This window comes from Paramormyrops kingsleyae, chromosome 9 (genome assembly GCF_048594095.1).
Source record: "Paramormyrops kingsleyae isolate MSU_618 chromosome 9, PKINGS_0.4, whole genome shotgun sequence".
Classification (NCBI taxonomy): Eukaryota; Metazoa; Chordata; class Actinopteri; order Osteoglossiformes; family Mormyridae; genus Paramormyrops; species Paramormyrops kingsleyae.
The window spans coordinates 7,438,360-7,465,186 of NC_132805.1; the positions used below are offsets into that span (position 1 = coordinate 7,438,360).

At 47.4% G+C, this 26,827-nt stretch overlaps 2 protein-coding genes across 4 annotated transcripts; one reads left to right on the forward strand and one right to left on the reverse strand.

Moving 5' to 3' along the window:
• Positions 1-10,132: 10,132 nt before the first annotated feature.
• Positions 10,133-17,096, forward strand: fbxl4 (F-box and leucine-rich repeat protein 4). Of its 3 annotated transcripts, XR_002838400.2 has the most exons (9): positions 10,150-10,255; positions 11,477-11,917; positions 12,429-12,765; positions 12,865-13,109; positions 13,485-13,698; positions 14,012-14,083; positions 14,176-14,488; positions 15,636-16,136; positions 16,292-17,096. XR_002838400.2 is itself a non-coding variant. In XM_023813038.2 (8 exons), the coding sequence occupies exons 2-8, from the start codon at positions 11,424-11,426 to the stop codon at positions 15,797-15,799; spliced, it is 1,839 nt and encodes a 612-aa protein (XP_023668806.1). In that variant the 5' UTR covers positions 10,133-10,255; positions 11,325-11,423; the 3' UTR covers positions 15,800-17,096. The 3 variants fall into 3 exon arrangements, 2 of the variants coding, with proteins under 2 accessions (XP_023668806.1, XP_023668805.1); XM_023813038.2 differs by having other exon boundaries at positions 10,133-10,255; positions 11,325-11,917; positions 15,636-17,096; XM_023813037.2 differs by having other exon boundaries at positions 15,636-17,096.
• Positions 17,097-21,712: 4,616 nt separating this feature from the next.
• Positions 21,713-24,916, reverse strand: pou3f2b (POU class 3 homeobox 2b). The gene has a single exon (XM_023813054.2). It carries the CDS (start codon positions 24,755-24,757, stop codon positions 23,537-23,539), a length of 1,221 nt encoding a protein of 406 aa, XP_023668822.1. The 5' UTR covers positions 24,758-24,916; the 3' UTR covers positions 21,713-23,536.
• Positions 24,917-26,827: the final 1,911 nt, after the last annotated feature.

The following is a 26,827-nucleotide window of genomic DNA, read 5'->3' on the forward strand; positions in this document are numbered from 1 at the left end:
TGTAATGCTTCATAGTGAGTGTGTCCGGGGGGGCCCCTGTGACCTGGGTGGGGGTGACTCTCTGGCTGAGTGCTAACGCAGCTATAGCATGGTAACTGTGCATTACAGGGACAAGTCTGGGCAAAGTGGGACGATACTGTCACCGAGTGTCACTGCCCCTCCCTCAGGCGCGGCTGCGGCTTGACCACGCACATCCGACCCCCCCCCCCGCTGGTCATCCTTCCTTTCTTTCCAAACGTGATGCATGTAAATCCTTTGACATGGCGGAGAGTCACATGATCTCTGGTGGAGTCTGCGGGCCACCCCCAACCTAACTCACTGTAGGTATGCAGTGGTGTGTGAGCTGTGGTTAAGAGGCGACACAACAGAAGGGGGTGTAGCTAGACATTCCAGCCCCTACTTGTGCCCCTGCATGTCTGCTACATCCTCGGAACACATTACAAGCATTCCTGAAACATGTCAGAAGACTCGTATTTTATCTGGTTACTTGGGTAGAAATGAATGGACAGTCCCCACAAAGATATGAGTACAAACGTGTGTGTGTGTGTGTGTGTGTGTGTGTGTGTGCCTGCATCTGCCTCTGTGTGCTTCACTCCATGCTGATGATTGGCATCCATCCAGCTGTAGTAGCAGGATGATTAGACCTCCACCAAGCTGGCAGCTGGGGGGCAGTGGCTGGGGGGGGGGCATGGCTGGGAGGGGGCGATTGGGGCACGGATCAGGAGCGGTCTTCCCTGGGGAGGGAGCAGGTGCAGCCTGTGAGGGAGACCGGCAGGCTCGAAGGGGCAGCCAGAGCTTACAGCAGGCAGCACGGAGTCTTTTTAATTTGGGTGTCCCCCCCCCAACCCCCGTACCCCCTCCTCTGTCGCTCCGCAAAGAGCAGTAAACAGAGAGGGAAATTAAAAAGGGGCTCCCCTGACACAGCCAACCAAATTAGAGCAAACTAATTACACAGAGTCAACACACTGCAGCATCTGTGTTTGTGGCCTGGGGGGTGGGGGGGTGGGCACACGTGCACAAACACACACGCAGCTCACTCGCCTACACGCCACGGCATCTGTGTTCATAGCCTGGAGGGGAGTCACACACACACACACACACACACACACACGCACAGCAACCCAGACCCGCATGGACACACGGCCAAAGCACTACCTCCGATCCAAGCACGCACACACACACGCACACGCACACACACACACACACCTGAATCTCCCCTTCACGCACCATGTCTTCAGTACACACTGAGGGGACTAGACCTGCACACGCACCCACTAAATGCTTTATAGACCTTTGCTAGCTTCCCGTTCCCTTATGTTGAACACAACCCAGGTTCTTACGAGGAACGTGCTTTTTAAATAAAAACACGGCTCTCTTGTGCCGTTCCCCGACTGAGCTGCCGAACCACGTCCGCCCATCAGACTCCCTCTCCACCTTCAAGAAACCTCTAGAACCATCTGCTCCATAAACTCAACCACAAACCTCATGCCTCATTACATTCCCTGAATGTTCTCACGTTGCACTTCTACTCCTTGCAAAGTCTTATTAGGTTCTTACTTTGTTATTCGAGTGTAGTTGTGTAGCTTCTGGTCCAGTAACTGCTTACACTGGTACCTGGCCGTTAGCAAGGTTGGGACCAGGGTTCAAGTCTCCACTCCTCTGTAGAGTTTGCATGTTCTCCCTGTATCATCATGGTGTTTCCTCTAGGTTCTCCAGTTCCTCCCCCACAGTCCAAAATACATGCTGAGGTTAATTGGAGTTACCAAATCGCCCATACGTAGGGGGTGTTTGTCTTGTAACACATCCCTGTGCATAAAGGGGTGTCTGTGACCACTGTTGTTTCCATGGTAACAGCCAAGCTCCTCAGATTCCCTGTGACTTCACAATGTTGCTGTTGGACTCCTGAAACATCTGCACAATTCTTTGAGTGCTTAATACAGTAACTTGCTTGTAGGATGTATTTTGGCATCTCTGGGTGTGTGGTGATGTCATCATTCAGGGACAGGTTTCTTTTGCTGTGGGGGTTATCCTGTAGAATCCAGAGCAAGACAGAGTGACAGTCAAGAACGTGATCAGTGCTAGCAGTGGCTGCTTATGGGTGTTATGTTGCTGTCAGGTTGGTGTGCAGTTTGCTCACTGAGTGGGTGTCTCCCTTAGTCCTGAGGCTGGCTTGCAGGACCAGAGGTGTCCTTAATCTACCGTCCCTCCCTGCCAGGGACAAAAGCTCATGTCAACCTCAGCTGGAGCTGGTGACATGTGCCAGGGGGATGAATAGCAGTCATTGGAGCTTGTGGGGGGGGGCAACTCCAACAGGTGGTGCTATTTTCTTTGCTAATGACATGTGTGCAGCTGCTGGCATGCAGAGAGGTGCAGCTGCCGCAGCAACTGGATTGCGCTGGGTCCAGTTTCAGTTGACCAAGCTGACGGTGACTCCACAGCGCCACCTTGAGCCAACAGGCGGTATCAGGCTTTGTCTGTCCAAGAACATCTGCTAAAAATTTCCCACCAGTATGAAAGTACAGTACTACTATCTGGTAGTATATAGATATGACAAAACACAAATGTCACAAAATAATTTTAAAAAGTTCCTCCACAAAGTTCCTCTGCATGTCCTCCACGGTGATGTTTCTATGGGGTATCATGAGTTACACGACCTGTTAAAATAATCATCCAGCGCTGCACAATCTGCAACCAGCAAGGCCTCAGAAACAGATGCTCTGACTCACATCAGATCCCCTTCTCTGGTGGTCCTGCCTCGTTTTATTCCTGTGCCTTAAAACCCAGCCCAGAACCGTTGTTCTCCGAAACAATAATTAGCGGGGCCAGTGAGACGAGGAGAGCCGAGCAGCCTTGCTCCGCCGTTTTTGTTCCCGTTTCATCCCCCCTTCGTGGGAGGGGGGGGGGCCGCTGGCAGGGTCTAGCGGAGCTGGCAGGCATCAGCGCAGATTACAGCGCTGCTCTGCCCCTCGGCGCGTCTGGGCCAGGCGCCGAAGGTAAAGCGTTTGTGTCACACTTGATTGCATTTAGAAATGGAAAAAACACCCAGACAAAGGCGAGAAACATGGACACCAGGAACCAGAGCCCTGAGGGACAAACCCCTTGTGTTCTTGGTCTCCACCCCCGTGCCATGAGGGCAGACACTGCCAGCACTCGCTCTGGAGCACAGCTTGGACCATCTGTCAGATCTCCCTCCTGCCCCACCAGGTCTTTCTGGATAGCGACCAGCTTTAACAATTCATTTGTTTACAAACAGACACGCTCGCGGCACCGGCCAGGTCCATGTCGTCACGGTTACTGCACTGCCAGCTCAGTCTTTCCTTCACAGGATACAACCACGACGTCGCCGTGATCGATCTTGTGGGAGGACCTGAGGACTCAGACTATGTAGGCTGTGACATTGTGAATATTTGCCAAGGATCAGTAAACTTGTGAATGTTTTATTTGGTTTTTGGCATTAAATCGACGACTGTAGATACATTTATTTAAGTCTGTGCCTGGAGCACCTCCCACCAGGTGAGAGTCTGCAGCACCTCCCATCTCCCCCTAGGTGAGAGTCTGCAGCACCTCCCATCTCCCCCAGATGAGAGTCTGCAGCACCTCCCATCTCCCCCAGATGAGAGTCTGCAGCACCTCCCATCTCCCCCAGGTGAGAGTCTGCAGCACCTCCCATCTCCCCCAGGTAAGAGCCTGCAGCACCTCCCATCTCCCCCAGGTGAGAGCCTGCAGCACCTCCCCCTAGGTGAGAGTCTGCAGCACCTCCCATCTCCCCCAGGTAAGAGCCTGCAGCACCTCCCACCTCCCCCAGGTAAGAGTCTGCAGCACCTCCCACCTCCCCCAGGCGAGGGCCTGCAGCACCTCCCATCTCGCCCAGGTAAGAGTCTGCAACATCTCCAATCTCCCCCCAGGTGAGGGCCTGCAGAACCTCCCACCTCCCCCTAGGTGAGAGTCTGCAGCACCTCCCACCTCCCCCAGGTAAGAGTCTGCAGCACCTCCCTCCTCCCCCAGGCGAGGGCCTGCAGCACCTCCCATCTCGCCCAGGTAAGAGTCTGCAACATCTCCCATCTTCCCCCAGGTGAGGGCCTGCAGAACCTCCCACCTCCCCCTAGGTGAGAGTCTGCAGCACCTCCCATCTCACCCAGGTAAGAGTCTGCAGCACCTCCCATCTCACCCAGGTAAGAGTCTGCAGCATCTCCCATCTCCCCCAGGTGAGGGCCTGCAGAACCTCCCACCTCCCCCTAGGTGAGAGTCTGCAGCACCTCCCATCTCACCCAGATAAGAGTCTGCAACATCTCCCATCTCCCCCCAGGTGAGGGCCTGCAGAACCTCCCACCTCCCCCTAGGTGAGAGTCTGCAGCACCTCCCATCTCGCCCAGGTAAGAGTCTGCAGCACCTCCCATCTCGCCCAGGTAAGAGCCTGCAGCACCTCCCATCTCGCCCAGGTGAGAGCCTGCAGCACCTCCCATCTCGCTCAGGTAAGAGCCTGCAGCACCTCCCATCTCACCCAGGTGAGAGCCTGCAGCACCTCCCATCTCGCCCAGGTAAGAGCCTGCAGCACCTCCCATCTCACCCAGGTAAGAGCCTGCAGCACCTCCCACCTTTTTCGAAAACTACTCACAAAAGGAATCCGTTACAGACAGAGGTGAACAGTTCAGATCCAGAGAGTAAAAATCCTGACCAAGGTTTTATTTCAACCAGCCAGTTCAGAATCTGTGACTGTGACTCTTTATACTCAACTTGCTGGTTGAAACAAAACCTTGGTCTGGATTTTTACTCTCTGGACCCGAACTTCCCCAACACTGACTACCCATGATGCCCCCATGGGGCTGTGGAATCACAGTTGCCTCACATGCTTGTCCTCTTACAGCACCTACCCCATTCTCTTACTCCTCCTTCCTGACTCTACACCACCCCACTGTTTCTCCTCCACCTCTTGTTCCTGGTCTAAACCCCATCCATGGTTCCTCCTATCCATACCCGTTCTGGCTGTACCGGATTCAGTCCTCTCTCAGCATCAGTACCAGCACCTTCATAGCACCTTCCTGCAGCCTACGGCTGTCACTCCCTCATTCATCTGAGGCCCCACAGCCCCCCACCCCTCCCTCCCAGAGCCAGAGACATTCATTAATCTAATTAAGTGTAGCGTATAGCCCAAACGAGACTCGAGAGTAGCCGGCTGTAGAACAGGCATGTCGCTTAGTCCCAGCAGAGGGCTGATGAGCTGACTGGAGTGAACAGTCTCACTTCATTACACTTATAATTAGCTGCCATTGCACCTGTTTTAATGACAATCTACAGCCTGTTATTTTAATAGACGTTTCCTAATACACTTGTAGATTTACCACAGAACGGTATTAGTGAACTTGGCTTTTAATTGGCTCCTCGTGTCAGTCAGAGTGACAGCTCAGGCTGCGGTGGTGGGAGAGACGTCCAAAGTACGTCTGCATCACTCCTGCCTGGGTCTGTAAACCGTGTGGAGACCGTGTGTTTAAAAACAGAAACGTCCCACCGACAGGGAGTCCTGAAGAAGGGCTCTCTCTGTGGTGAGCGGAGCACATACATGCAGAGATGCATGATAACGTTCTGCCCTCTGGTGGTCACGTTTGGCTGGTGCGTGGAGATCTGGAGAAGCCTTTAGAAGAGGGTACTATTGCCCCAAATATCATGCTCATGTGAGACCATGCAAAGATCGCAACATAGTTAGTATTTTTCGTCTGACTTCACAGACTGCGGAAGGTCTCTGTTCAGAGGCACATTCTGAAAGTCCTGGATGAGCCCTTCAGAGAGCCATTGTAAAGCGGAATGTCTTTTCATTGCCAATAATCACAGTCAAATAATTATTACCATTTGCTAGAAAACCGTATTGACTGATTAGTAGTGATTTAGAGGGCGGAAAGTTGGAAGGACATTAAAGTTTCTTGCTCGGTGTTTAGAACCAAGCTTCTGGGGAATAATTTATCAGTAAGGACAGGAGAGTAGTGCTTTCACAGGGACAGACAGATGCACTTAGTGATGGATGATGGTCTGCATGCAGAGCATAAGCGTCGCTCTATCTCTGCACTGCCAAACAGTCAGGGAACAGTGGCTGTAGAGAGACCTACATCCAGCTAATGGGGGGCATCATTCACAGGCACTGCTCGCCTGTCAAACCGAGGCCTGCCCTCTTTAGCACCTCAGCTGTTCCTCCTGTGGACATCAGACTATGTCTCCAACATTTAAATACAGGTTGCATTTACTCCTTCGACCTAATTAATGGAACACCACCCCAATTCTGGTGGTTTATGCAGTTCAGTCCCCTCGTGTTCTTATAGGCCAGTCTCAAAATGGCGTGAGCTACTATTGCAATCCACCAAAGGTGTAGGACTTTACGTAGTTTTGGAGGAATGAACCCAGGGAACGACAGCAGACAGGGAGTCCACCACTCTTACTGCATGACTCTGGATAATGCCTATAGCAGTGTTTCTCAACCCAGTCCTCAGCGAACCCCAGCCAGTCCACGTTTTTGCTCCCAACCCAGCTCCCAGCAAATCAGGAACACTGAATAGCTGGTACAGGTGCGGCGCTGGGAGCAGGGAGGGAGCAAAAACGTGGACTGGCTGGGGTTCGCTGAGGACTGGGTTGAGAAACACTGGCCTATAGGATCCTATACTGCCACTCAGACATCCTGTCCAGGGTGAACCTCTGCCCTGTGCTCTGTGCCGCGTGCGAGAACCTCCAGGCCCAGTGAGGCGCTGAACAGGGTGGAGCATAAATGGACAGATAGATCCATTCTGTTGTTCATTCATTAGGTTGTCTGTATGTAAATGTATAATCTGATTATGTATTTTTGTAATATTGTGTAAGACTCTGCACTAACATTGTGTTGCTGCTACCTTGGCCAGGTCTCCCTTGCAAAAGAGATCTGTGATCTCAATGGGACAAACCTGGTTAAATAAAGCCTAAAAAAAAAAAATTCTGAGAAAATAACTATATTAACATAGTATATATTGTACAGTACAGTGCAAAAGTCTCAGGCAGTCAAAAAATGGTGCTTAAATGGTCTTCATGTTTGGGTAAAACTATGATTTTATATCTATCAGTGTGTCAACTTAGCCACTTCAAAAGCTCTCGTAAAGTCACCCCAGTATTGGCAGCAGCTGTCCAATACACCCATATATTTATGATTCAAACACTAGCCTTCCGTGTATTTTTAGCAGTATTTTTGCAGCTACGGCGGTAAGTGTGTGAGAAACTGCTTTTTGTCCCCCTGTGCCTTCATTCCTTTATACTTCTGCTCTGGGACGACGCTGCCTGGTTGTTGATGTGCACTGGGTCCGTTTTCCAGGTCCACTGCTCCTTCGCTCTCAGATTTGGGAGCCTGGAGAGGGGATGGTGCGAGAAGCTGTGTGATATGTGGACGTGAAGCCTCCACGATTCGTCAGGCCTTCCAACGAGCCACGCGTTGGTGATTAATTATTTGGCAGGGTGTGTGTACACATTGGGCGTCATATCGCCGACCCCTTGTGCGTGTGCCTCCATATTATGTATCCAGATTAGAGTGTGTGTGCTTTCAGTACTAAACCTCATGAATGACACCCGGCTGGGTCTGGTCCAACCTACTGCACTCAGAATATTAAAGTCAACTGGGTTGAAAGAATGATCCACAGTCTTTATAGCCACATTCTTTCTGCCTGTGTTTTTCTGTGTTTTCTTATTCATGGCCATAATATGTGTGTGCGAACCTCATCAGTATCACTGACGGCATTTTTCAGTTTCCTTCTGCCTCCTTAGCTCCTCTAAATCGTTTGATCCAGTTTCTGACTATTTGTCTTAGAAACCTGACTTGCAAAATATGGGGGGTTAGGGGTGAAGGATGTGGAAGGTGTATGGATGGAAGATTAGCTTTTTTTTTCCGACATAAATTTTTACTTTTTGATAAAATTCATTTTGAACAGTAAACGTTTATTTCATTAAATGGTATTTGATTCCTCTGCAGAGGCATACTTTATTTCCATTTGCAGGCTATGTGATGTCTTTTACATTTACTGAATAGTCAAATGATCACAGTTTCAATAGAGTTTTAATAGGATTTTAATGAGATAATAAGATTAATCTAATGCTCTTTGTTTAAAAAGTTACCAAGCGTTTATTCTTTTGTGTTTTATATAGAAAAGCCAGGTGGCATTTTTCATGAAATAACCATTGAAATAGAGTTGTGGTGACGTAAGGTGTGTTTTGGGCTAAACGTTTGAGTGATTCAGGGTAATTATCTGGCCCCATTGTGGTGCAGGCCTCTCGCTAATGAGAGATTGGCCAGTCAGGACTCCGTGGAGACCGCTTGCTCTTTGTGTAGACAAAGCCTGCTCAAATCAACAGTGTGCCTGTTGCTGGACAGATCCTTCATCTACACAAATGCCAGCCAAGAGCAGGTCCATGCATATTTTACTCTCTCCGTTAATGGTGGAGTGACGGAGCTGTAACAATACGGAGGATGACCCCCGGGGAACCGCACGTGCTCTGTGTGGCCAGCAAATGTCACATGACCTCACTTCCTCAGCATTTTAGCTGACAAATGTTCTATTTGCTATTTCAAAACAATTAGGCTTTCATTTTGTAAAGTGATGGTTACCGGGAGGACGAGCTAGAGCAGAGCTGCCACGCAAAACCTCAAAGCCAAACATATGCAGGCACACATATGCAAATAGGTGTTTCACGCCAACAAGGCCAAGGTGCCAATTCAAAATGGTAAAGCCCAGAGGGCCAGACCTGGCACGGCTATTGTGTTAGCTGCAGAGAACACCCCCAAAATCATCACCACTATGAACCACACAGGTGCCCTGTTGTTTATAAGTGAGAAATCTCGATAAGTAATCAAGTATCCTACAACATGGGTTTCCAAACCGTTCAGCCCGCGACCCTCAAAAAATAACAATAGTAGACACTCGCGACCGCCATTGCGATTACACTTACAATGGATTTTTTTCACGCTTATAAATGGACTCAAATTGCCGTTTACTCGTGTAACTGCATGTGGTGGAACTATAGAGGGCGGTCCAACAAACAGAACTGATGTGTGGGGGCTGCTTTCATGTGCCCCCCCCCCCCCCCCCCGTATTTTACATTTACTAATTTAGCCGGCACTAAAAATCACGCAAAGCAAGTACACATGAGGAGCAGAGAGCAGGGTCTGCCAGTTCCCGGAGCTAAGGACCTCAGTGGGGCATCATTCTGTCCCGGTGGCAGTGCCATGATCCGCGATGCCAACCTAGAATCAGAATTTGGATATGCTAATCGGCACCAGTGTTTGAATTTGTGGGGGTTGGGGGTGTTGTTTTCTAATATAGTGATTCTATTAAATCATCAAACAATTGGTTAAATTTGAACTGTCTCTGTTGGGTGGGCAGATGATCTGCCTGGGTACTGCCCACTCCCCAGTCACTTGTAGCTGCAGGTCCCTGCTCTGCCAACTCTGCCAGCTATCCACCGATTTCTCAATCATGGGTCCTAACCTGCAGAGCCACATCTCACCTCTAACTGCTGTTAATTGGCAGTGGTGTAAGTAACATCAAAACTCCCTGCTGGTCATGGTTTATCGGAACAGTTTGTTGTCCATAACCAATGTGAGAGATTAGGTGTGTCCTAATGGTGGGCTTTGATAAGAAAAACGGCAGTCTTGTCTTTGCACACAACGTAACACCCATTTATGTATTGCGTATAATATTTTATTTTGTCACTAAAAGATGTTTTCAAGGATTTTACTGTTACAACTAATCCCCCAAAATCGACACAAACATTCAGAGCTGCGACTGAATTATTTCCTCTTCGAAAAAGCAGGGATATATACAAGAGAAATACCAATGAAATCCAGGTATCCCACCACTCCGACCAGCAGATGAGCAGAGTTATAAGTGTAAGTGTAAAAATAATACCTTATATATAATACTTAATAATAGTCCTTATAATTGATTATCGATGTTCGATGCTGTTAAAATGGTACAGACTTATTTAAGTCTATAATAAATTTTAACAGAAGCCAATTCTGATGTTCTCAACTATTAACAATACATTCGATCAAGAGTCTGAGCTGATACAGTTAACATACTTGGAATAATAACATTGGAACTACATTTCCCATAAACCCCAAGGGCAAGGGCGAGGAGCCGGATGTTTACGGTTCGGACGGGAAATGATGGTACCATGCGATCGCTTGCGTTTTCTACATGGATTTAGAAATGTCACGGAGGCGCCTGTATTATTTTCACTGGTATTTGGATATACCGTAAGTAATGTCAATAAAATGTTATAGTACTTTAGCTGCAGTACTTCTGCTGCTTAATTGTTAGTTTATAACCCCGTCATCCACCTTTGTGAGCAAGTCAAGTTTATTTATATAGCACCTGCGGGACGCCTGACGTTACTTAGCCCAGCAGCCAAATTTTACGTCTCAGCAAAATTGGACGCGATGGCTGCGCCCGTCTTTATGAGCGAGGAGAAGGGGACCCATGCTATACTTTGCAGTAGATGCCATAACGCGTCTTGTCGGTGAAGACCCGCTCGGGCCGGTTCTGTATCGGCTACCCGTTTATAATCTGTCAATCAGGTGGTAGTTCATAGCTGGCAGGCTGAATACCGCGATGGTGATGGTGGTCTTCCTCGCCCATAAAGGTGCCGATGACAATCTAAATGTGAGCAACACCTGACGGGTAACATAAAGCAGCGCTTGAACCAAAATGTAATGGAGAATCCCCGTATAGACTCAATCGAGTCCTCTCCAGTTTTTTTTTTTTTTTTTTCTTCTGTAGATCTCGCTGAAACATGCCTTGCCGGCAGAACAAAATTTGATAAAACGCAAATGGAGATGACAGCATATCTGCTGAAGGCTGTTTGATGCACTTATTGTGCGTAAACTAATGATGTGTAGTTAATGTCAGAGAGATCAATTTTTTTTTTTTTTGGAAACAGATACTTTTCCCGCAGTTACAACGTGGTCAATAATAGACACATAACTAGTGCATGAACGCCTAATGCTTGAGCTTCAAATTCTTATTGCTAGGGTGATATTAACAATAACTTAATGTCTGTGATTTCCCTGGTGTGAAAACTACATCCGTGTGCGTCTGTGTTTCTCACCAGTCCACAGAGACGTTTGCATTCATTACTCTCTTGGGTTTAGCAGGACAGCTAATGTCACACCTCCACATTCCCTGATGAAATCGACTTAATGACAGTGGTATTGCATATCTTCACGCTGGTTTACGGAAATTGCCCCCTTCTGGCCAGTCATTGCGGTGACTGATGCTCGTGAGCTTGTTGCTGTCACGCTCTGTCTCTCTCTGTCTGACCTGCAGGTGCTGCATGCGTTTGATCCTGTAGCCTGAGCTGATTATTGCAGAGTGCTGCCTGGTCCTGCTTCTGGCCTTTCCCCGGTCCCGGGCCAGTCCTTCCGTATGCTAACCCTACTGGGCATGTTTTACTATATCTGTCTGCGGCGCCGGTCCAGAAGCGGAACCCGGGGCGAGGTTCTCACCAGCCGGCGGGCCGTGGAATGCAACCAGCGCACGCTGCCCCTGAGCGTGGAGGTGAAGCAGTATGCTAAGGAGGTGCTGGACTTCAGCTCCCACTATGGCAGTGAGAACAGCATGTCCTACACTATGTGGAACCTGGCTGGCCTGCCCAACGTCTACCCCAGCTCCGGGGACTTCACCCAGACCGCCGTGTTCCGCATGTACGGCCCCTGGTGGGAACAGTGCTCCAGCATGCCGCAGCCATTTCCCAGGATGCCCCTGTCCTTCCACAGCCAGGATTACATCGAGCTGGGCTTCGAGGAGCCTGTCTACCCCACTGCCCTGGAAGTACTGGAAACCTACCACCCAGGGGGCATTGTCCAGATCCTGGCCTGCTCTCTCAACCCCTTTTCCCAGAATCCACCTTCTGATGTCAGGTAGCCTCCTCGGTGTTGCCGTCTCGGAATCGGAATCAGGTTTATTCGCCAAACACAGGCAGGCGCAAGAAACTTTCTTGGTACGGAAGGTGCAGACGTGAGAGCAGACAGACACGGCTATGCAGACAAAAATAAAGTAAAAACAAATACAAAACACAGCTAAACAGAAGTCTTTAAAATATTTATATGCATATACAAGAACAGAATCTAAACAAATTTATGTGAGTAAATATACTGGCTGGAGGGTAAAAACAATGTAATGTCAAGCTGCCAGTGAGAGAAATTGATGTGCAAAGGGCGCAAACAATTATGAAGTACATTATGAAGATCACTGATTAATAGTTACTGCAGCTTTTGGGAAGAGGCTGTTTTTGTGTCTAGTGGTTCTGTTTTTTATTGCTTGAAAGCACTTGCAGCTGCCAAAAGCTGGAAGGCTTTGGAAAAGGTGACGACGGAGGTGAGAGGTGTCGGTGATGATGCCCGCGCTGATTCGCGCCTCTCGCTCCCCCAGGTGGGAGGTGCTGTGGGCGGGGAAGCCCACCAAGAGCCTGAACCCACAGGCCCGGCAGTTTTCTCCCAGCATCAAGCAGATAAGCTTCGCCACCAATCTGATTCGGCTAGAGGTGAACAGCTCCATGCTGGACTACTACACAGAGCTAGATGCTGTCATCCTGCGCGGGGTCAAGGAGCGCCCCGTCCTGGCGCTATACAAGACCCCTATGCTGGACATGAGCGATCTGAGTGACGGCGAGGACGAGGACAGGGAACTGGAGGCGTGCTATGGTAGACAGGCCGAAGACGCCAAGCGGGGCACGGGGAATGGCTACTTTGATAAGCTTCCCTATGAGGTAGGTGTTGCACGCTTCCCAGCTTTGGATCCTCGGATCTTTGGTTCCCCGCCTGTCCTGTCCCGGTCTGACGCCCCGTCTCACTGTGCCTCGCCAAAGCTGATCCAGCTCATCGTGAGTCACCTGACCCTGCCAGACCTGTGCCGATTGGCCCAGACCTGCAAGCTGCTGAGGCAGCACTGCTGTGACCCGCTGCAGTACGTCCAGCTCAGCCTGCAGCCCTACTGGGCCTGGCTGAGCGACGCCTCCCTGGGCTACCTGCAGAGGTGCTGCACCATGGTCCAGAGGATCAACCTGTCCTGGACGGGGAACCGCGGGGCCCTCACCGTCACCGGCTTCTGCAGGTACGCCTGGTCCGCCGCTCAGCCCTGCGGATGACACTGAGGGACACCTGTGTTGACATGCATTAGTGTGTGCACATGCATGCACGCTTATTGTTCATTTGCACTGAGAAGATATTCAGCGAATGATTAAAATTAGAGCACGTATTAATGCAGTTTTATATGCAGTATGTAACAATGTGCAGTGAATAAATATTTTACACTGTAAAACATAGTGAACCAATTCAAGTTTCTCTTTTGTGGTTCCTTTAATACAGTCTGTACCACAGCACTGTGCGTAGTGGGGGTGTCCAGTGGAGCTGTGTGTGTGTGTGTGTGTGGGGGGGGGGTGTCTGCTGTAGTCCTGATGGGCAGGGAATCCCTCTCCTTCCTGTCTAGCTTCATTAAGGCATGTGGGCAGGGCTTGGTCTGCCTGGAACTGTCCTGCTGCCACTTCCTGACCGAGGCCTGCCTGGAGGTGATCTCCCAGACCTGCACGGGCCTGCAGGAGCTCAATCTCTCTTCCTGTGACCGGCTGCAGCCCCAATCCTTCGGGCACATAGCCAAACTGACGCAGTTGCGGCGGCTGGTGCTGTACCGCACCAAGGTGGAGGTGAGACGTGGAGGGAGGAGGCTGAGTGTCATTTCAGGCTGCATAAGGCTGGGAAATTAACGTTTCAAAAGAGGAATGGTCCTAATACAGAACCATGAGGTACCCCACTGATTATAGCTGCTCAACTGGAGGGGCGTGTGGCTGCTGTGGGCTGGGATAGGAGGTTGACCAGCAACACATCCCTCAACCTAAAGATTTTTAAAGCATTTTTCTAATATTATATTTGTATAGTCTATCAGGCAGATTTCTGTGTGTAACCAAGTCCTAATCCTCTCTTTGCTGTTTGGTTGGGGGATGTTCTTCCTGACTGCAGCAAACGGCCATATTGAACATCCTCACCTTCTGCACTGAGCTGAAACACCTTAACCTGGGGAGTTGTGTAATGGTGAGTCCCCCCCCCCCCCCCCCCGCACATTAACTTATGTGTGATTGGTACTTTGAGTATACTGATGTGGCCTGTGGCGCTGCCGCCCGCAGATCGAGGACTACGACGCGGTGGCCAGCCTGCTGAGCACGCGCTGCCGCTCGCTGCTCTCGCTGGACCTGTGGCGCTGTAAGAACCTGACTGAGCGCGGCCTGGCGGACCTGGCGTCCGGCTGCCGGCTGCTGGAGGAGCTCGACCTGGGCTGGTGCTCCACTCTGCAGAGCAGCTCCGGCTGCTTCCAGAACCTGGCCCGGCAGCTGCCCCGTCTGCGCAAGCTCTTCCTCACCGCCAATCGAACCATCTGTGACTCGGACATCGAGGAGCTGGCTGCTGGCTGCTCTGCCCTCCAGCACCTCGACATCCTGGGTGAGTCGTCCTTCACTTCCTGGGTGATTGGTATTTGTCTTACTGCTGTCAATGTTCTTAAGTCGACCACCTTGCATTTCACTGCAGGTCACGTCGGTTTGTATACCTTGCATGTGATAAATAAAACCCTCGAATCCTATTAGGTCCCAGCAGGCAAAAATTTAAAATTGACCCATGTTTCATTTAATTAGCCAGTATGTTTTATATTAATATTTTTTTAATATAATATTTTATATTAATTTTATGCTTTTTGAGTCGGCACGGGGACGTCACTTTAATTTCCCCGACGGGCTTGTGGGATTTTGCTACAAATCTTTATGTTGATACCTAGTTTCCATCCATCCATTACCTACCGCTTGTCCGGGGTTCGGGTCGCGGGGGTCGCAGCTTCAGGAGAGATACCCAGACCTCCGGGAGGACGCCGAGGCGTTCCCAGGCCAGCCGAGAGATATAATCCCTCACCCGGACTAGGGTCACTGGGGGCCCACGCTGAAGCCAGGCCTGGGGGAGGGGCTCATTGGCGAGCGCCTGGTGGCCGGGCCCTGACCTGTGGGGCCCGGCCGGGCATAGCCCGAAAGAGGCACGCGGGACTGTCCCCAGGTGGGCCTACCACCCGTAAGGGGAATGTCAGGGGCTCGGTGCATTGTGGATCAGGTGGCGGCCAAGGGAGGCCCTGGCTGATACCTAGTTTATTGAGTTTTTTTGTATGCTTCATTGAGAAAATTGAGTGTGAAATTAACCAGTATTTTAGCAGAAGAATGCTGAAAAATTGTTGCAATCCAGTGGATTTCAGCATGCTTTTTGAAAAAAAATAACAACAAAGCAAAAAGAATAAGAAATTTCCTTTATTTTCTTGAAAAGAAATATTTAAATGTGACATTTCTGGCCAGAGAAATAAGTTGAATCTGAAGCCCTTGGGCCTGTTTTTGCACTTTCCTCCAGTCCCAGATGCCGCTGCTTACCGCTGCTTAGTGCTTACCTGCCGGTACTGACTGCTATCCATCCACATGGGGTTTGAATAGATTGTTCCTTTGCTTCCTGGAGACGCTGGGAGCAGGCGGTGTCAATGGGGTCCACTGTGAACGTCCCTGTGACTGTCGGGGTTGGCAGTGCCGTGGGGTCTGACCGCTGTGTGTCTGTGCGGCAGGGACCCGGATGGTGAGTCCGGCTTCCCTGTGGAAGCTGCTCCGCTCCTGCTCCGGCCTGCTGCTTCTCGACGTGTCCTTCTGCTCGCAGATAGACGCGCGTGTCGTCCAGGAGCTGAGCGCCCATTTCCCCGCCGTGGCCATCAAGAAGAGCTTCACCCAATGACTGGGGAGCGCGGCCGCCCCGGCCATGACGAGATCTGCGGCGGCTGCTCTGACCCGTCCGGTCGTGGTCTCCAGGTTCTTTGGGGCATCACTAATTCTTCTAAGATAGTCCTCCATCTCCTTTTCAGTGTTGGCAAGGATGCTGATCTCAGGGCTTGATTTCCCACTGCGTTTTTTTTTTTTTTTTTTTTTTAAATCCAGAGTAGCTGGTCCCTCAATCTCTCCACCCACCTCTGCTGGGATGATTACCCTCGTTAAATTGTCTTTCTATGCAGAATGAAGTTGCAGAGGTCAGGCAGATGGATGCATCCACTCTACATCAGCACTGATGCCCTTAGGTGAACACATGTGTTGTGTTGCTCTCCTCACTGAAAGACACGACCATGTCCGGTGTTGCTCCTGTCTGCCTAGGATGGAGTTCAGGTGCTACAGAAGATGCCTGATTATTTTTGTTCGTCCTTATCTCTGTTTATGAGACATTGTTGTGCCTTAGGTGGAGGAGGGTGGAGATTATATACTGCCACTCCCCAGGCCGCAGGAGCCACGAGCATGATGGGAAAACCATCAGCTGATCTGCAGAGACTCAGACGTCCCGAGTTAAAAACGTCTCAGTCGCCACCCTGTCCGGGCAGCGCACAGTCACCGCCTGAGCCGCATTGCAAAGCAGCCCATCGACACGCTCTGCCCGCCAGACATGCGGCGTGTTACTCACACTTGATACGTCACTGCGGGCATCAGACAGACGAGGCGCATTATGCGAAGCATTCTGATGAACGTCTTGGATGACCAGCCACACTACAGCATGACAACGCAGAGCACGGTGCCCACACTACTGCATATGTTTAGAAAATTCTCGGATGATTTTCCTGTAACAATGTTGTGTGTTGCTTGTTAATTTTATTGAAGGGGAGCTGTGCTGTTTTGGTGTCAATGTCATGAAACAAATAAGCAGGTGCATATACACGCGAAAGCACAAATATTCTGATGTATGTGCGGATTACGGGGGAATGAGTGATGAGCTGCATGCATTTCCTGTGTGTGCAGCGCCTCCCAGTCTCGGACATTAAGAGCATTTACACGCACACACCCACACTGTTGGACGAAGCACATTAACCGATTAGCGTCCTGTATGCCTGTAATTCCGCTTGATCTCCCAGTGGTTTTGAGTCTCTCAGCACTGAGATCTGACCCCTAAGCCTAACCCTAAGCCTAACCTCTGCAGAACCCAGCACTAATCTGTGCCTCTGCTTTTTTTTTCTTGTACACCTGGATTTAATAAAGTGAAAATTGTGAATTAATCTGACCAAACTCCAGACCTCTCCTTTTGTCTTCCCTGACCGAAAAAAACTCTTCGCTGTCCGACTGCCTGTGTTAGGGGGCTGTGGAGTCTCTGTCTGTGTTTGTGTGCCTTTGTGTGTGTGTGTGTGTGTGTGTGTGTGTCTGTCTTTCTGTGTATGTGTGGCACCATCCAGGCCCTGAGAGGCTTGTTAACCTGCCCACTGACGACCTGCAGTGATTCTTTGGGCCTCGGCCTGGTGTTTTTGTGCCTCTTTACAGTGCCGCTGTTTTAATGACCTGTTGGAGGACAGTTTAATGAAGTCTGCGGGGGGTTGTACTGCCCCCCTGTGGTAGCCTGGCAGGTGCTGAAACGCCACGGAGTCGCTGGACCTGGGGCAGATGAGGAGAACAGCAGAAGAAAATCCAGTCATTAGCATTTTTTGTCAGACTGAAGTTGTGGTCAGCAGATCTGTTTTATTTTTATATTTTAGATGTCTAACAGTAAAAGCATTTACTACAGTCATTTAGGTAATATTACCATGAGTGTAATACAGTGAGTTGCCGTCATTATTTTAATGTTTTTCAAGATGTCTACCCCATTTGAAATGATACTTTATTTGCCTTGTGTAGAAGTACACTGGAATTTTTCTTCTCCATAGTCCATGTTTCTCTCCTTTGTGACACACATATGTATACTGTATACACACACCAACTGAGGGCAGAGCCTTGGGTCTGAGTGTGGGGGTCATTATCTGTCTGTGTCTGTCTGTCTGTCTGCCTGTCTATCATCTTCATGCGAAGCACTTTGTGACATTTGTTCTTAAAAGGTGAAAAATAAATTAACTACTTATCCAGTGCCCTGGGATTTTTTTTTTGGAGGGGGGGAGAGTAAGGGCCATGCTCAAGGGCCCAATACAGATGTGACAATTCTACTGAGAACGTCGCTCTTTTCCCCGACTGAAAAAACTCCTATAAACTAGGCATTGCACCTTCTGCTGGTGGTGTGGATCACATTGGTTGGGATGAAGAGTTCACACCGAGCTCATCGGTAACCCAGCATGAAGCTCACTAGCGTGACTGATCCTGATTTTTCTGCAGATGCTTCTCTGGACAGCTGGAGTGTGAACCTGATGGTGTTTCAAATAAACGGGGAAGACAGAAGGTGCCGCCTTTAAAGATGACAGCAGTCTGATGTCCCTGAGGATTTAAGGTATCAGGTGTGCCGTCTGTTTGGTGATGCAGAGACAGCGTCACGCGAGATACCACCGGTATGCGCTGACAAGTAATGGGTGTCCATGACGATGCCGGATCATGTGACCCCTGTCACATGTGACGCAGAGCCTTTCAGCCACAGGTCATTTTAGTACATGGTTCCAAAGCATTTACTCCAAAGAGAATCCAGGTTCCCTGGACAGATGGATACCGGGAGCATGATGGCAGAAGCTTCAAAAGGGTCGATGCCAGTCGTTCCACTGCCAATGTTGCTGCTGAGCACAACTAGGCCATGCCAGGGGTGTCCAGGGGGATCGGAAACACAGCCGTGCAGGAAGGTTTGAGGGTGAGGATGGAGCCACAGCAGCTGGCCCAGTGAACAGTCCCGGTGCACTGCTGGGTCTGGGTTCGAGACCCGTCTCACTTAACCCACTGTCTCCCCAGAATCCCCCCAGCTGGCCCCATTTCTTCCTGCAAATTCACAGAATCCAGCTCCACGTGGTTAGTCTGCCTCCTACTGGCCCATAGTGGTTATAAGTCATCTTGGCTAATGAGCTGCCAGGTCTGTGCAGGCATTTCGAATGAAAGCTGGACCAGAGCACCTGGCACAGCGTGGCTGTGGTTAGCTCAGGTGCATCTGAATGGCTTTAGGGTGGGATGTGTGAGATGGGCAGGTCAGGTGTGTGTGCATTAGTTTTATATTACATTGTGGGGACCAAATGTCCCTAGAACTGAATGGAGAGTCCCCACAAAAATATAATTATGAACCTGTGTGTCTGTGTGTGTGTGCCTTTTCAGAGCTCCCTCTGTGTTTTGGGCTGGGAGCTGCTCACTCTCCTCCACAACTGTAGGCTGTGGATTTCTGACATCAGAACTTTACGTTTTCAGATGTTATTTTTGTTGGCTGTTTAACGACTGTCCAATTACAGGTCTGTAACAAGAGAGATTGTTGGTGGAACGGTGTCAGGCAAACATAGTTCGTGCTCAAATATTTAATATATGTTCAAAGAAATATCGATTGTCACATGTAATTGCTGATAATCATACACTAATATAATAGATTATAAATAGTTTTTCATGTCTTTAATTGCGATGAGTCACGTGATTTTATACCTGGCCTGGTGTAAACTATATTTCTAACTAATTTGTATCCGGTGTCACACTGGATTGAAGACGCATCTGGTCTCTCTACATGTACAGAATCATGATCACGTGAACGTAGCGTGAGCCCAAGCAGATCGAGCAAGGCTGCGTCCTTTTATCGTATGTCTCATTTAGTAGCAATGCTTGCTGAAGTATTCAACTGGGAAAGCTTAAGATACATTTAGTTAAGGTATGCTAAAGGTAGGGTATTTGCAGTTATTTTGAACATAGATCTAGTTTCTGTTGGATAAATTCTACTGAGGTTTAGTTTTGGTGGGGGAGGCATAATTCGGATTTTTCTGTAGTGAACATCACACATATTTGTTGTTGTCATTGCTACTACTGCTAAATAAAACGGAGTTACCATTAGGGCAACTCATTTAAATGCGTTTAGCAAACTATTTTAGTTTGTACCCAGCGGTGCAAAAAACATGAATCCAGCCACAGTAAACGATTGGAATTGCAGTTAAAGTGGTCTGTTCTGATTGTGAATCGCCATTTATCTAAGCTAATTTACCGTGATGTAACGTGCGGAATATGTGCGTCATATTTATTAGCTGGTGTTTTATGTTCAGACCAGGAGATCGTGACATATTTATGTGGGACCGACCTGTTCTGGTGTCGCTAAAGACACAAAGCTTATTTATAGCTGCCGATAGGAGACTTGTCGCGATGGGACACGAAAAACGCGTTTTACCCGCTCAACCAATCGATAACTAATTACACTAATGGGTTTTTATTATCAACAAAAGATTGAAAGAAAATATATCTGAAAGACATGGGGAGAGCAATCTTAAAGCTTGACTTTACCTAGAATGATTTTACGTAGGCCTACGGAAAACAAATGGTAAATACGCACACCGGGGCCGTCCCAGTTAAATTAGACCAACCCTGCAATCAACGTCATATAGATTTAAAATGCGGATCTGGTCAGGTGAGCAGAAACTGTATCAAACCCAATGCTGATATTAGCCTATAATGTTTTATGTGTTTATATTTTGTTAGTGTAGATAATATCAATTCACTATTTTTAATTGAAACACCTTGAGACAGACAGCCTTGCTATCTCTTTAATCCACCGGCACTGATAAAAGGCCATGATCTTATCATGAAGAGATTTTCTAAAATAATATGACACAAATAACCACACACTTACGGCAGTGGGGCACAGCTGAAATATCTGGGAAATGACGAAAGATGTTCAGGTAGTCAAGTGGAGCGTGACAAATAAAGAGAGCAGGCCTAGCGGTTTTTCTGAAAGTGTATGAAAATGGAAAACAATCAAAATTTCTTAACATTATATCAAATCTATCCGGGCTCGACACATACTGTTTAATTTCACCTGTACTTTTGGAATATGCAAATTGGACTTTATTACATATCAATTTGATATTATATTGAATAATAAATTATTTATATTGTTTAGGGTAATAGATGCATAATGAAATACGAATAATCTTACCTTGTTAATTTTTCTAAATTACTGTCATACAAGCCTTTCCAAAACTGGTATACCATCCAGTATGTTTCAGTACAGATTAGACCCTGATGTGATCTGTTTAACTTGGTGTTCCTGTTCCTGAGACCCTGAAACACTTCACACGCGCAGTTTCTCTCGGTAGAGGGCGGTCTATCTGTCATCTTAAAGCCGCAGGGTAGGATGACCGTTTTAATACTAATTAGAATGACCTGTTGCGCGGAATCATTGCAAGAGAAAAAAAAACTTCATGAATCCCGAAGGAAACTACAGAAGTAACCGAAAAACACACGGAGTCCCTCTAACATGCATTCACCTCACTCAACGCCGGGTAATTCTCAGGGGTAATGAGAATTGAAACAATTGTGGGAAATCGCGTAGGCTGTTACTTTAAAAAATACCACTGATAACGAAATACAGTATTCCTCCAAACACAGATTTAGTCATAACAGAATTATATGTAAGTCTATTTTCGATAAATGGGCACTGGTCATGCAATTCCTGCCTTTCCTTCAATTTGTATAGTTGTTACAGCATGAGATAAAAGTATTTTCGCAATTCCATCCATCCATCATCCATCCATCCATCTGTTCAACCATCCATCCATAACTGCTTATGCAGTACATGGTCAGTTTTGCAACTGGTAAACCAACTAGCCTATTCAATTAAAGATGCATGGATTTCTGTTGAAGAAAATGCAAATGTAAACGATGAATAAACCATTATCGTAATGGGCAAAATCAGACGCGCAATCGTTCGTTTGTTTGAATAAATTCTTGCCGAAACATTAGCCTATTACCTTTGCGTATGTTTTATTTCCCCGCAAGTTTATCCAAATCAAACAGAATGTGACAAACAGGAAAACAAAAAACGAAAAACATATCACAGTTTCTCAGCCAGTTAATTAGTCCATTAATTAAAGCTACTGATAGAGTGGTTACGGAGTCCATTTCGTTGGTTTTACCAAACAAGGTACCAGAAAGCAGGCGACTTCTAAACGGTGTGACCACGTTCCTCTGGGCAGCATGTACACACACAGAATAATAAACACTGTGTTTAAAGTCACATAGATACAAATAACAACGAAGGATGACTGTTGAATCTGTTTAACCTTCAAAAACCAACATTATCACAACATCTGTGAACGACTGATTTTTAACTTCTAAGTGAACTGGAAAAACAGCATAAAAAATGTGTCCTTGCTTACTCCACATGAATGTGAAAAAATGTGAAAAGCAATATTGATTCATGTTGGATTATTTATATATATGCCATACAACATAATAAATCATTTCGGGCCTAATTAAAATCTTTTTTAAATAAGACGCAACTTTTTAAAACTAGTTGTTTGGGGGCTTATGTTGCTCATTTTTAAAATCGTGTGAGATTTTATGTTCGTTTTTTAAGCTGTAGCCACCCCCCAAAAAAACACCCACATGTTTTATCTTCATATGATTTCTAAACAGCCGGCGACAATGACGGCCACTCAGCATGAACTCGAAAGACAAGGTCATAAATAACGACGTAATTAGTCTCCATAAAATAACTCAGGTAAAACACCAGCAGCGGCTCATATGGAGATATGAGTGTGACACTTTAAACAACAAATAGTGAGCAATGTTCCTGCTTTAGATTACCTTAAATAAAAGCATCATGTATTAAAATGCAATACAAAATTATGCAAAAATCATCTGGATAAAAAAATAATTTTAAACAGTTAAAACCTGTTTTGTTTTAGAAATCGTTTAAATGAAAGCACTCCATTGTGAAGGAAACTGAACCGTGACGTATTTACAAGTGAGCAGGGTGTTCCGTTAGACGTCTGAGGTGAAATACCGGCAAAAAGTGTCCGGGCTCAGTAGCCAGACAACCCCTCCGTGCCCTTTCCGCAAGCTGCTGCTGTGCGTCTTTGTGTACTGCGCGCTCTGATGGCCTTAAATCGGGAACGCGCATCTGTTTCTCCTTGGTAACTCCGTACCAGTCTGTACATAAACATGGACTGTTTTAATGGAACATTGTCTAGCATGTAATGAATGGATTCAACTATTATGAAAATACTATGTTGTAGTAGTAGTAGTAATAATAATAATAATTATAATAATAATAATAAATACGCGTGAATCTCATTATGTCTCGAGACGGACAAGTAACCAACACCATAGCCGACACTCAGCCCTTCAGATCCCGATGAGAAGGTAAAGATGGCGTTTAATTACGGAATACAATTCTTAGTCTTCGTCTGTCATATCAAGGACATGGAAACTATCCAAAAATAATAGAAACCATTCAGTGTTTCTCTGTATTTTCTACAAAAGTCTTCTGGTTCCAGTAATGTTATTGTCAGTGTAACCCATAATGAGGTGTTTCCCCCAAAATGTGGGAGCACACTTTACGGAAGTGTCACAGTGCCTGGCGTGTACCGGAGAGTTTCTTCTCCGTTTTAAGGACAGTCCTTCCCCTCTCAGAGCTGCCGTCCGTGTTAAGATACTCACTCCATCGCCTGCGGTGTCTGAATATAAGTGCACAGCATCGCCCACAGCAGCCCGGTGCTTAGTAAGTAATTAGAGAAGAAACGAAAGGTTTCATAGTCAACAAAGTTCAAGACGATCCGTTGCTGTTTCATTGAACTTATGTCTGGACCACGTGGTGAGGCGGCGTGTCCCCATATACGTCCTCTCCTCCCGGTACCGGTCCTCCGGGAGGCGTCATACGTTTCTCTTTCTGTCTTCGGTTACAAAACCAAACTCTCACCACTTCTTTTTCTAGCTGAAGACTGTCCGCCAGTGCGGTTATTTCTGATGCTGCGGGCTTTGGACACTTTAAGAAATGACTCTCCAATGCTCCTTTTACGCTTACCTCGATGGAAGTTCGTTTTTTCCTCTTCCTCCCCTGCGCCGCAATCTTGTCCAAGCTGGTGGGACTCCCAGAGGAGGAATCTGCCTCCTCCAACCACTTGTTTAGCAAAGGTTTGAGCTTACACATGTTCTTAAAACTGAGCTGCAAGGCCTCGAACCTGCAGATCGTAGTCTGTGAAAACACGTTTCCATAAAGGGTTCCCAAAGCCAGGCCGACGTCCGCCTGCGTGAAGCCCAGTTTGATTCTGCGCTGCTTGAACTGCTTGGCAAACTGCTCCAAATCGTCGGAGGTTGGTGTGTCTTCATCTGAGTGGTCGTGCTGGTGTTGCGGCGCCGGGTGGCCCTGGTCACTGATGAGCGGGCTGTGGTGGTCCTCCTCGGTGTCTCTCAGGGTGTGCCGGTGCATTGGCTGTCTGCTGCCGGTAACCAAGTCGTTGATGGGGAATCCGGACTGAGCGTATATCAGACTCTGGCTATTATTAGTAGCCATGCTCTGCGTGTGAGAGGATGTGGTCGTTCTCCATCCTCTTGTGTTTAGATGGTTTCCGTGCTGCTGGTGTACCAGATGAGGGTGCCGCGGTTGGTGCTGCAAGCTGCTGGAACTGTGCAATTCGTCCCTGGCGCTCTGCACGGCGGGCTTGACGTCTGGATCGCTGATGGTGCCGGAGGACCATGGGGCTCCTTCACCGTGTGACAGTGCGGCTATCCACTGATGTGCATGGCTAAGCGGGTGACTATTAGCCTGCAGTGCGTATTCACTTTGCAGCAGGCTCTGTCCATCTCTGTACGTCGTCGCTTGCTGCATGCTCCCCGGCTCGGAATGCGCGATAGACGCGCTGGAGGTGAGTATATTGTAATGATTAGACGCTGTAGTCGCCATGAGTCTCGGACTCAGACTGATCGCTCTCATTAAAGGAGCCGCGCATTTGACAGTTACTTTCAGCCACAGGCTGCCTGTAGGACCCTCGCCAAGTGGATGCAGACCCGAACACATGAGCTCCGCCCTACTGCGCTCTTTATTGGCTGCGGTGGTTGATGGATGCGGTTGTCCCTCGGAGCATCCAGTGCGTGGACCTCCTGAGATCCCCCACAGGACTGCTTTGCCTGCCCCAGGCGAGTTCCCCTGTAGAGTCGAAGCGCGACACGACAGCAGCAGGGAGAACGATCAGAGGAAGCGCGCACATTAACTTTCGCGAACAGTCGATGTAAAATATCACGTTTAATTAGCCACCTTGCACTTTTGCCATGTACCTTGTGACGCGATAAGCGTTCGCTGCAAGCTGATCTGACGTGGGGGTTTATACAAAATATTTTATATTTGAAATACCATTACAGCTAGTGGTAATATGTTTTTTGTACCAGGGATTTGAGAGCTGACAATACATCCCAAAACAGACATTTCAGTTTTAGGTACGACAGCCCAGCCTTTACCCACCTCGCGATAGCGAGAGATGCCTAATGGAGAGAAAATTCACAATTGCGTCACCTTCTTTATCTGAATTCAAAAGACTATAGTGTGGTGTGTTATGTGGCTGATTGGAAGTCAGTAAGATAGCAGTTGCTGTGAAGTAGGTATACTATTTCGTACAAATGATCGTTTTTAATTCGTGCACGTGTGTGTGTGTGTGTGTGTGTGTGTATATATATATACACACACACACACACACACACACACACACACACATATATATAAATCTAACTATTTGAATGCATAGGGGTCTAAATCTCGCATATTGTAAGTTTTTAATAATAGTACGTCAATCGAAGGGTTTTGCTTTTTAAATGTGACAGTGTTAAAAGTAACGATGATCTTTGTTTTGTTTGATAAAAAAAATCATATATCATTTCAAATAATTTACGGATTAAGTCTTTGCTGTTATTTCCCAATGATTACGCCAAAAGTTAATTACACAACATGGATATGACGCACTTAAATTATGAAATAATGTTTTAAAGGAAAAAAACGCTTTGAACCTCAAATGGGAATTCATGAATGTCCTCTTGATTGCAACAAAGTAAAAAAAAAAAAAGTTTATTAGTTTGAAATAGAAATGGAAATTAATAATAGGAAAATTATTTAAAAGCTATGAATATACACGGGTTTTTTTGAAAAGGTAGCCTAAATTAGGCTGTTATTTTAGTAAACTGTAAATAACAAAGATTTTTCTCTATTTCCAGCAGGCATGAAATATCCGATTCCAAGTGCATAAATGTCAACGGCATGATGGTTTTCTGTACCGAGGTGTAAAACAAACTTGTACACAGACAGATGGAACCTTTACGCCGGTTCTATGGAGATCGCGCATAGATTTGGTCTCGGTGAATGGAAAATAGATTTCGGAGTACAAATGGTGCCAAAACGACATTTAGCCAATGTTTGTGCCAGACCGTGTGTTTGTAAGTGGTGCCACAGACTCGCGCTTCCTCGGATGCGTGAGACGCAGATCATCACACCAATGCGGTCTTTTGGTTGTTTTAGCTTTTAAATAATATTAAACTCTGCTTTTTATACAAAATACTGCTTTATCTGAAACACATATAATAGACCAAACACTGACCTCGTACTCACGAGCTACGCAAAAACACATCATTCCTTCTATTACTAAGACCGTTAAATGATAAAAATATTAAATGACGACATGTTTTGCAGTTAGGCTATGTATAAATAGATACATATGTATAAAAGCCGTACTAGTTATACAGTAAAGCTTTAGCTTATTTAAACATTAGTAGTGTAGTATTGGTAATAAGCCCCTCGTGTATATATTTTAGTTGTAAAGTGACACTATTTCATTTTAGCGATGCGAAGACTGACGGCAGAAGCGCGCTGTTCGGCTCTCTTTTCGGACGACGGTGCCGTTTTTCTTGCAATCCGGAATGATGCCACTTGAATGGAGGCGTTTTTAATGGTGGCGGGCAGTTGCTATAGAGAGTGACAAACGAAACAACGCCGCTGCCGGCCTGGCCGAACCCCCCTTTCGGAGATATCTAAAGGAGTATTTCCACGGTGCATGCTTCCAGAAGAAATGACAGAATGGGGGATGGAAATTAATTGCAGACGACA

Coding starts and splice junctions, on each gene's coding strand:
- pou3f2b (XM_023813054.2), bottom strand. CDS start 24,757: ATGTGTTCGGGTCTGCATCCACTTGGCGAGGGTCCTACAGGCAGCCTG.
- fbxl4 (XM_023813037.2), top strand. CDS start 10,197: ATGGATTTAGAAATGTCACGGAGGCGCCTGTATTATTTTCACTGGTAT. Junction 11,918..12,428: donor AATCCACCTTCTGATGTCAG/GTAGCCTCCTCG, acceptor TCGCTCCCCCAG/GTGGGAGGTGCTGTGGGCGG. Junction 13,699..14,011: donor TGTACCGCACCAAGGTGGAG/GTGAGACGTGGA, acceptor TCCTGACTGCAG/CAAACGGCCATATTGAACAT.